The 11,455-nt window shown below is 40.4% G+C and overlaps 1 protein-coding gene across 1 annotated transcript; it reads right to left on the bottom strand.

The window, feature by feature from the left end:
• Positions 1–9,547: 9,547 nt before the first annotated feature.
• Positions 9,548–10,826, bottom strand: LOC107479481 (uncharacterized). The gene is made up of 2 exons (XM_016099609.1): positions 9,842–10,826; positions 9,548–9,786 (listed from the first exon to the last, which is right to left on the bottom strand). Exons 1-2 carry the CDS (start codon positions 10,824–10,826, stop codon positions 9,548–9,550), a joined length of 1,224 nt encoding a protein of 407 aa, XP_015955095.1.
• Between the last annotated feature and the right edge of the window lie 629 nt (positions 10,827–11,455).

The raw sequence follows: 11,455 nt of genomic DNA, 5'->3' as shown, positions 1-11,455 counted from the left end.
ACCTACCCTACCACTCTCTCTCTTCTTCACCAATCACCTCAACACCTCTTCCCCAAAAATCCTTCACCTATCAAATCCCATCTTTCTCTTCACCACTCACATCCAGCCTTCATAAAAACCCACCTACCCTACCATTCAAATTTAAACCACTTTCCCTCCCAAACCCACCCTCCCATAACCGAACCACAAAGCCTCCCCCATCTCCTTCATTTCTTCTTCTTCTACTCTCTTCTTTCTTCTTTTGCTCGAGGACGAGCAAACCTTTTAAGTTTGGTGTGGTAAAATCATTGCTTTTTGTTTTTCCATAACCATTTATGGCATCCAAGTCCGGAGAAACCTCTAGAAAGAGGAAAGGGAAGGCAAAATCTTTCACCTCCGAGTAATGGGAGATGGAGAGATTCATCTCAAGCGTGCATCAAGACCACTTCTATGAAGTTGTGGCCTTGAAGAAGGTGATCCCCGAGGTCCCTTTCAAACTCAAAAAGAGTGAATAGCCGGAGATCCGACATGAGATCCTAAGAAGAGGTTCGGAAGTTCTTACCAACTCCATTCAACAAGTCGGAATCTTAATGGTTCAAGAGTTCTATGCCAATGCATGGATCACCAAGAACCATGATCAAAGTGTGAACCCGGATCCAAAGAATTGGCTTACTATGGTTCGGGGGAAATACTTGGATTTTAGTCCGAAAAATGTAAGGTTGGCATTCAACTTGCCCCTGATGCAAGGAGATGAACATCCTTACACTAGAAGGGTCAACTTTGATCAAAGGTTGGACCAAGTCCTCACAGTCATTTGTGAAGAGGGCGCCCAATGGAAGAGAGATTCAAGAGGAAAGCCGGTTCAACTGAGAAGGCACGACCTCAAGCCTGTGGCTAGGGGATGGTTGGAGTTTATCCAACGCTCAATCATTCCCACTAGCAACCGGTCCAAAGTTACTATAGACCGGGCTATCATGATTCATAGCATCATGATTGGAGAAGAAATAGAAGTTCATGAGGTTATATCCCAAGAACTTTATAAGGTGGCGGACAAGTCCTCTGCCTTGTCAAGGTTAGCCTTTCCTCATCTCATTTGTCACCTCTGTTATTCAGTTAGAGTTGACATAGAGGGAGACATCCCCATTGATAAGGACAAGCCCATCACTAAGAAGAGGATGGAGCAAACAAGAGACCCCTCTCATCATCAAATCCCTGAGATGCCTCAAGGGATGCACTTTCCTCCACAAAACTATTGGGAGCAACTAAACACCTCCCTAGGAGAATTGAGTTCCAACATGGGACAACTAAGGGTGGAACACCAAGAACATTCCATTCTCTTCCATGAAATTAGAGAAGATCAAAGAATCATGAGAGAGGAGCAACAAAAGCAAGGAAGAGACATTGAGGAGCTCAAGCACTCCATAGGATCTTCAAGAGGAAGAACAAGCCGCCATCATTAAGGTGGACCCGTTCTTTAACTTCCTTGTTCTTTATTTTCCTATTTTTCGAATTTTAGTGCTTATGTTTATCTATGTTTGTGTCTTGTGATCATTAGTGTCTTAGTGTCTATGCCTTAAAGTTATGAATGTCCTATGAATCCATCACCTCTCTTAAATGAAAAATGTTCTTTAATTGAAAAAGAGAAGAATTGCATGAATTTTGAATTTTATAACAGTTTAATTATTTTGATGTGGTGGCAATATTTTTGTTTTCTGAATGTATGCTTAAACAGTGCATATATCTTTTGAATTTGTGGTTCATGAATGTTGGCTCTTGAAAGAATGATGAAAAAGGAGACATGTTACTGAGGATCTGAAAAATCATAAAAATGATTCTTGAAGCAAGAAAAAGCAGTGAATACAAAAAAAAAAGAGAAGGAGAAAAACGAAAAAAAGGGAGAAAAGAAAAGAAAAAAAAGAGAGAAAAAGAAAGAAATAAAAGTGTGATCCAAGGCAAAAAGAGTGTGCTTAAGAACCCTGGACACCTCTAATTGGGGACTCTAGCAAAGCTGAGTCATAATCTGAAAAGGTTCACCCAATTATGTGTCTGTGGCATGTATGTATCCGGTGGTAATACTGGAAGACAGAGTGCTTTGGGCCACGGCCAACACTCAATAAGTAGCTGTGTTCAAGAATCATCATACTTAACTAGGAGAATCAATGACACTATCTGGATTCTGAGTTCCTAAAGAAGCCAATCATTCTGAATTTCAAAGGATAGAGTGAGATGCCAAAACTGTTCAGAGGCAAAAAGCTAAAAGCCCCGCTCATCTAATTAATACTGATCTTCATAGATATTTTTGGAATTCATTGTATATTCTCTTCTTTTATCTTATTTGATTTTCAGTTGCTTGAGGACAAGCAACAATTTAAGTTTGGTGTTGTGATAAGCGGATAATTTGTACGCTTTTTGGCATTGTGCTGTTGGATTCTGACCTTCCTGCACTCGAAGTGGCTTTTCTCGAGCTACAGAAGCCCAATTGGCGCGCCCTCAACGGCGTTGGAAAGTAGACATCCTGGGCTTTCCAGCAATATATGATACTTCATACTTTGCCCAAGATTTGAGGGCGCAAACCAACGTTCAAAGTCACCATTAGAATTCCCAGCGTTAAACACCGGAACTGGCACAAGGATGGGAGTTAAACGCCCAAACTGGCACCAAAGCTGGCGTTTAACTCCAAGAAGAGTCTCTACACGAAAATGCTTCAATGCTCAGCCCAAGCACACACCAAGTGGGCCCGGAAGTGGATTTTTATGTCATTTACTCATCTCAGTAAACCCTAGGCTACTAGTTCTCTATAAGTAGGACCTTTTACTATTGTATTTTCATCTTTGGATCATTTTTCGATCTTAGGATCATCTTTGGACATCTAGTTCTTAGATCATTGGGAGGCTGGCCTCACGGCCATGCCTAGACCTTGTTCTTGTGTATTTTCAATGGTGGAGTTTCTACACACCATAGATTAAGGTGTGGAGCTCTGCTGTACCTCGAGTATTAATGCAATTAACTGGATTCTATTCCGGCCTGATTGAGAACCGACAGATGGATAGCCGTGCCGTGACAGGGTGCGTTGAACATTTTCACTGAGAGGATGGGAGGTAGCCACTGACAACGGTGAAACCCTTGCATACAGCTTGCCATGGAAAGGAGTAAGAAGGATTGGATGAAGACGGTAGGAAAGCAGAGAGACGGAAGGGACCAAGCATCTCCATACGCTTGTCTGAAATTCCCACCAATGAATTACATAAGTATCTCTATCTCTATCTTTATGTTTTATTCATCATTCATACCCATTTGAGTTTGCCTGACTAAGATTTACAAGGTGACCATGGCTTGCTTCATACCAACAATCTCTGTGGAATCGACCCTTACTCGCGTAAGGTTTATTACTTGGACGACCCTGTACACTTGCTGGTTAGTTGTGCGAAGTTGTGTTTATGCCATGGTATTGAACACCAAGTTTTTGGGTTCATCACCAGGGATTAATTGAGTTGTGAAAAGTATTGATCACAATTTCGTGCACCAGGCATCATAAAAAGGGATTCATTATCTCCTTGTTGGAAGCCTTGGATGCTCAGCCTTAGCTGTGTCATCCGTTTTGGAGGAAAATAGTGATTCAATAATTTTTCTGACAGCTGTTTCCATGTCTTTATACTATCCTTAGGTTGGTTATTTAACCACCTCTTAGCTTGGTCTTTTACAGCAAATGGAAACAGTAGCAATCTGTAGACATCCTGATCTACTTCCTTATCATGTACTGTGTCAGCAATTTGTAGAAACTGTGCCAGAAACTCTGTAGGTTCTTCCTGTGGAAGACCGAAATACTGGCAACTTTGCTGCACCATGATAATGAGCTGAGGGTTCAACTCAAAACTACTAACTCCAATGGAGGGTATACAGATACTACTCCCATATGAAGCAGTAGTGGGGTTAGCATATGACCCCAGAGTCCTTCTGGACTGTTCCCTTCCACTTAGGTCCATGTTAGAGTAAAGGAGGTAATGTGGATTTAAATTTTTTTTTTTTTGAAAATCGAAAATTAAAAGGAAGATAAAATAAAATAAATAGAAAATTAAATAAAAATTCAAAAATTAGAAAACCAAATAAAATAAAAATAAATAAAAATAAAAATAAAATAAAAAAAGGAATTTAAAAATATTTTATGAAGATTTTCGAAAAAGTGAGGAGAGAGAAAGTGGTTAGGATATTTTCGAAAAAGATATAATTAAATTTTTGAAATTGAAATATGAATTTTTATAGAGAAATTCGAAAATATGGCTTAAAAATAGTTAGAAAAGATATTTTTTTGAATTTTGAATTTTTTTATGATGAAAGAGAAAAACACACAAAAGACACAAGACTTAAAATTTTTAGATCTAATGCTCCTTATTTTCGAAAATTTTGGAGGGAAAACACCAAGGAACACCAAACTTAAAAATTTTAAGATCAAAACACAAAGAAGACTCAAGAACACTTTAAAGATTCACAAGAACAATAAGAACAAAAGAAAGAACACCAAACTTAAAATTTTTAGAAAACTTCAATAAAATTCTCGAAAATTATAAAACGATTAACAATAAAACACCAAACTTAAAGTTTGGCACAAGATTCAATCAAAGAAAAATTATTTTTGAAAAAGATTTTAAAAAAAGATACCCAATTACCAAGAACATAGACCAACGCTCTAGCCAATTGGGCAATAAAGGTAACACTTGTTTTGAAGAGGTATTTTCACTAACCAAAAATAATTTCTTTTTTGAAGACTAATGCTTTGGAAAAGCACAAGAAAAACAAGAAAAGACACAGAACAAGAAAAATAAACAAGAATAACTTGAAGATCAAAGAACACAAATTCGAAAATTTAAAAAGGAAAATATAAAATATGCAATTGACACCAAACTTAGAACAAGACACTAACTCACGAAAAATTAAAAATTAATAAGGAAAAGTAATATTTTTGAAAAAATTTTGAAGAGAAATTAAAGGACTCAAATTTAATGACTCTGTAGCATCAATACTCTATTCCTAATCTAAGCAACAAAATAAACCTTTAGTTGTTCAAACCCAAACAATCCCCGGCAACGGCGCCAAAAACTTGGTGCACGAAATTGCAATCACACTTTTGCAATCCGCACAACTAACCAGCAAGTGCGTTGGGTCGTCCAAGTAATACCTTACGTGAGTAAGGGTCGATCCCACAGAGATTGTTGGCTTGAAGCAAGCTATGGTTACCTTGTAACTCTTAGTCAGGATATAATATCAATAATAATTCTTAGTTTGAATTGTAAAAAGAAAGAGGCCATAAATTAAATAATTGTTACGCAATAAGGGAGAATATGTTGGAGTTTTGGAGATGCTTTGTCTTTTGAATCTCTGCAACATAATGCTTCCTTGCATTCAAAAGTGCAAAGTTCCTTCCATGGCAAGTTGTATCTAGGGCGTCACCATTGTCAATGGCTACTTCCCATCCTCTCAGTGAAAATGGTCCAAATGCTCTATCACAGCATGGCTAATCATCTGTTGGTTCTCGATCATGTTGGAATTGAATCCCTTGATCCTTTTGCGTTTGTCATCATGCCCAACAATCGCGAGTTTGAAGCTCATCACAGTTATTCAATCCTTGAATCCTACTCGGAATACCACAGACAAGGTTTGACTTTCCGGATTCTCATGAATGCCGCCATCAATCTAGCTTATACCACGAAGATTCTGATTAAGGAATATAAGAGATACTCATTCAATCTGATGTAGAATGGAGGTGGTTGTCAAGCACACGTTCATGGATTGAGGAAGGTGATGAGTGTCACGGATCAGTACCTTCTCCATAGTTAAGCACGAATGAACATCTTAGATAGGAACACGCATGTTTGAATGGAAAAACAGAAATAATTGCATTAATTTATTGAGACGCTGTAGAGCTCCTCACCCCCCAACAATGAAGTTTAGAGACTCATGCCGTCAAAGAGTATAAAATTTAGATCTAAAAATGTCATGAGATACAAAATAATTCTCTAAAAGTTGTTTAAATACTAAGCTAGTAACCTAGGTTTACAAAAAATGAGTACACTAAGATGGATAGTGCAGAAATCCACTTCTGGGGCCCACTTGGTGTGTGCTGGGGCTGAGACTTAAGCTTCTCACGTGCCTGGGCTGTTTCTGGAGTTGAACGCCAGGTTGTAACCTGTTTCTGACGCTGAACGCCAGACTGCAACATGAAACTGGTGTTGAACGCCAGTTTACGTCGTCTATCTTCGCGCAAAGTATGGACAATTAAATATTGCTGAAAAGCCCTGGATGTCTATTTTCCAACCCAATTAAGAGTGCGCCAATTGGACTCCTGTAGCTCCAAAAAATCCATTCCGAGTGCAGGGAGGTCAGAATCTAACAGCATCTGCAGTCCTTTTTCAGCCTAAATCAGATTTTTGCTCAACTCCCTCAATTTCAGCCAGAAAATACCTGAAATTACAAAAAAACACACAAACTCATAGTAAAGTCCAGAAATATGAATTTTTCCTAAAAACTAATAAAAATATACTAAAAACTAATTAAAACACATTAAAATCTACATGAAATTACCCAAAAAAAACGTATAAAATATCCGCTCATCAGAAATCTATCTAAATATCCTAGTTATCTAATAAGATCAACAAAATAGAATTCCTAAGCAATCAACAACATCAAGAAGTCACAAAATTCACAAGAATCTAAAGCTAGAAGCAAAATGGTATACACAAGGAAGATCTTACCACGGTGGGGTGCCTCCCACCAAGAACTTTTCTTTAACGTCCTTAAGTTGGACGGTTAGTTGCTCAAGCTTCTCCTTCTCTAGGTGTATCTTCCAATAGGAACACCTCTAGCTCTTTTGGGAGTTTGTAGCCATAGTACTTCTTCACTCTATGTCCATTCACCTTGAAAGTTGCTTCACTTTTAGGATCAAACAACTCCACCACTCCATAGGGCTTTATCTCCTTCACCTTGAAAGGTCCTTCCCATCTAGAGCGAAGCTTGCCAGGCATGAAACGAAGCCTCGAATTGTAGATGAGAACCTCATCACCTTCTTAGAAGTCCTCCTCTCGGATGTGATGGTCATGGAATGCTTTAGTCTTTTCCTTGTAAATCCGGGCATTCTCATATGCTTCGTTCCTCAAACACTCAAGCTCCTTTAGCTGCAATTTTCTGGCTACTCCGGCTTGGGTCAAATCCATGTTGCACTGCTTTACTGCCCAATAGGCTTTGTGCACAATTTCCACTGGAAGGTGGCATGCCTTACCATAGACGATCCGGAAGGGACTCATCCCTAACAGAGTCTTGTAGGCCGTTCTATACGCCCATAGCGCATCTCCTAACCGGAGGCTCCAATCCTTCCTTTGTGGATTGACCACTTTCTCCAAGATTCTCTTAATCTCCCGGTTATACACTTTCGCTTGTCCGTTGGTTTGCGGATGATAAGCAGTGGCAACCTTATGCATTACCCCATAGCGCTTGAGCAGTGCTTCTACTTTCCTGTTACAAAAGTGGGATCCTTGGTCACTCACGATTGCTCGTGGTGACCCATAACGGCATACAATGTTATTCCTAATAAAAGAAATGACGGTATTGGCGTCGTCAAGGCAGGTAGGTATTGCTTCTACCCACTTTGACACGTAGTCAACCGCTAACAAAATATATAGATACCCACTTGAGTTGGGAAACGGTCCCATAAAGTCAATGCCCTATACATCAAATATCTCACAGAACAACATAGGTTGTTGAGGCATTTCATCCCTTTGGGATGTGTTTCCCGACTTCTGACACTGATGGCAAGACATACATAAATGGTTAGCATCCTTGAATAAGGTTGGTCACCAGAATCCACAATCCAACACCTTTTTCGCGGTCCTTTGTGGGCCAAAGTGGCCACCACATTCGGACGAATGGCAAGCTTCTAGAATGGGTTAGATTTCGGACTCTGGGACACATCTTCGAATTACTGGGTCCACTCCCCTCTTCCACAAGTGAGGGTCATCCCAAATGTAGTATTTAGAATCACTCCTCAACTTATCCCTTTGGTGTTTAGAAAAGTTGGGAAGGAAGAGTTTCGCAACCAAGTAGTTCGCCATTGGGGCAAACCAAGGGAAGCTATCCGACACAGCATGCAAACTATCCAATGGGAATGAGTCATTGATCGAAAATGGATCAAATTTTAAATTCTCAAGGCGGCTTAAATGATCTGCAACCAAGTTTTGAGATCCACTCCGGTCCCTAATCTCAATGTCGAATTCTTGCAAAAGCAAGATCCAACATATGAGTCTAGGTTTTGACTCATTCTTTGTCAATAAGTATTTCAAAGCTGCATGATCCGTGTATACCACTATCTTTGATCCTAGCAAATAAGATCTGAATTTATCTAAAGCATGAACAATAGCTAGGAGTTCCTTTTCAGTAGTGGTATAGTTGGATTGTACTGCATCAAGTGTTTTAGAAGAGTATGCAATGATATAAGGGAGTTTACCATCGCGTTGTGCAAGCGCGGCACTATAGCTTGGTTTGACGCATCACATATTATCTCAAATGGCAACATCCAGTTGGGGCCTCGCACAATCGGTGCCGTGGTAAGATCTCTCCTTAGCTCTTCAAAAGCTTTCACACATTAACTGCTAAACTCAAAGTCCACATCTTTTTGGAGTAGGCGCGACAATGGCAAAGCGATCTTGCTGAAATCTTTGATAAAGCGCCTATAGAATCCTGCATATCCTAAAAACGAGCGGACCTCCCTCACAGATGAAGGGTGACATAAAGTGGTGATAACATCGACCTTCGTCGGGTCTACCGAAATTCCTTCACTAGATACTACATGTCCTAACACTATACCTTGTCTTACCATGAAGTGACATTTCTCAAAATTCAAGACAAGGTTAATGTCAACACATCTAGCTAAGACCTTGGCGAAGTTCGTTAAGCAACAATCAAATGAGGTTCCATAAACACTGAAGTCATCCATAAAGACTTCTAGATAATTCTCTATTAGATCAGAAAAGATACTGGTCATGCACCGCTGAAAAGTAGTAGGTGCATTACATAGTCCAAATGGCATCCTTTTGTAGGCAAAGGTGCCAAAAGAGCAAGTGAACGTGGCCTTTTCCTGATCTTCAGGAGAAATGTGAATCTGGAAGTAACCAGTGAATCCATCAAGAAAGCAGTAATGGGATTTACCCGCCAAACGGTCCAACATCTGATCGATAAAGGGCAAAGGGTAGTGGTCCTTCCTTGTAGCGGCATTCAACCTTCTATAGTCGATGCACACTCGCCATGCATTTTGTACTCTCTTTGTGACCGCTTCACCATCATCCTTGATAACCGCAGTGATGCCTGATTTCTTGGAAACAACCTGGACCGGGCTCACCCACTCACTATCAGAAATCGGGTATATGATACCCGCATCAAGTAGCCTAGTGAACTCCTTCTTTACCACATCGAAGATGGTTGGGTTGAGCCTCCTTTGCGATTGCCTAACCGGCCTAGCTCCCTCTTGGAGAAATATACGATGCATGCACTTACGAGGGTCAATCCCCACAATATCAGCTAAGCTCTAACCAATTGCCTTCTTGTACTTTCTGAGAACACCTAGGAGCTTTTCTTCTTCTTCACTAGAAAGCTCACTAGCAATAATGATCGGAAACTTCTGGTTGTCCTCTAAGAAAGCATACTTCAAATGAGATGGGAGAGGCTTCAATTCACTCTTTGCCTCAAGCTGAGGTTCCTTTTCGTCAAGCTCACAGAGTTTATTCTCAACAACTTTCTCATGTTCACCCTCTTGGTCATCCGTCTCTTCAACAATATGGTAGCACAACTTGTTATGGTCTTCTTCTTGCACTTCTGCTACCATGTTCGGGAGGATGCTTCATGGCTTCTTCTAAATTGAACTTGATAGTCTTGTCTCCAACCTCAAAGGAATATGTGCCGGTGAAGACATCTAACTTGAATTTAGAGGTCTTAAGGAAGGGTCTACCAAGTAGAACGGAGGATGAGCTTCTATTTTCTATTGGAGGCATTTCAAAGATGTAAAAGTCAACCGGAAAGATCAAATCCTTGATCGCCACAAGTACATCTTTGGCTATTCCTGTTACCATGATCACATTTTTATCAGCTAAGACAAACCTTGCCGCCGACTTCTTTAATGGAGCTAAATTCAACCGCACAAAAGTAGAAAGAGGCATGATGCTTAAACAAGCTCCAAGGTCACACATACAATCATGAAAAGTGCGTCCACTAGTACAACAAGACACCAAACAAGGCCCAGGGTCACCACATTTCTTTGGAATAGGTTCCATCAAGGAAGAAATTGAACTACCCAAGGATAATGTATCCAATTCTCCTATCCTATCCTTGTGTGTGCATAAGTCTTTCAAGAATTTTACATACTTTAGAATTTGTCGAATAGCATCAAGAAGTGGTATGGTTACCTCAACCTTCTTGAATACTTGAAGCATGTTCAAATCAAATTCTGGTGTCTTCTTTGCCTTCTTCACCATGGAAGGAAATGGAATAGGGATGGACTCATCCACTAGAGCTTTCCTCTTGGGTTCCTTGAGGTTTACTCCTTCTTTCTCATGCCTTTTGTCCACCTCCCCCTTTTCATGTGGAGCTTCAACAATCACTTCTTCCTCATGAATGCCCTCTAAGACCATTGGAGGTATCTCCTTCAATGTAGTTCCCAACCGTAGAGTGATGGCGTTGAGATCGCCCTTTGGATTTGGTTGGGATTGGGATGGAAGGTTAGAAGAACTTGAGGGTTGGTTGGTGTTGTTGGAGGAGGACATGGACATCTTCAAAATCATGTCGGTAAGATTGGCCAATTGAGCACTCATAGCCTCGAATTGAGCCTTATAGCCCTCATCCCGTTTATCCACAGCTGCTTTATGCTCGTCAGCTTGATTGGTGGAAGATGGAGAGGTTTGGTTAGATTGTTGTCTATGGTGTGGTGCTTGGTACTTGGTGTAGTTGTTTTGGTCTTAGTTGTGGTGATTTTGGTTGGCTTGATAGTTGTTGTTGTTGTGGTAGTATTGAGATGAAGATTGGTTGTTGTTGTGATGAGAAGAAGAGTTGTTCCATCTTTGGTTTTGATTGCTCCCTTGTGCATTATCCCTCCACCCTTGATGTTGATTACTACCATGAGGGTAGTGGTTTTGGCCTTGAGAGGGATAGGGTGGACGATTGTTATAATTCACATTGGCCACTACAAGGGCATGTTCCTCTTGAATTTGATGGCATTGATCGGTGTAATGTGTAGTGCTAGAGCACAAACCACAAATCCTAGGAGGGCCTTCAAGTTGAGCAACTGGAGGTGGAGCTTAGATGGCTTGGATGGAGTAGAATTTCTTTTGATCCTTTTGTATCTGTGTGAGGATGGTGGTCATGTCCCCAAGTGCTTTGGTTAGGCTTGATTCAGAAGGGGACGGTTCTACCACACCCTTGAGAGGATTACTTCTCACCCTTG

Source organism: Arachis duranensis, chromosome 3, assembly GCF_000817695.3.
Source record: "Arachis duranensis cultivar V14167 chromosome 3, aradu.V14167.gnm2.J7QH, whole genome shotgun sequence".
Taxonomy (NCBI): Eukaryota; Viridiplantae; Streptophyta; class Magnoliopsida; order Fabales; family Fabaceae; genus Arachis; species Arachis duranensis.
The sequence above is the reverse complement of the archived record's forward strand: the minus strand, read 5'-3'. Positions and strand labels throughout refer to the sequence as shown.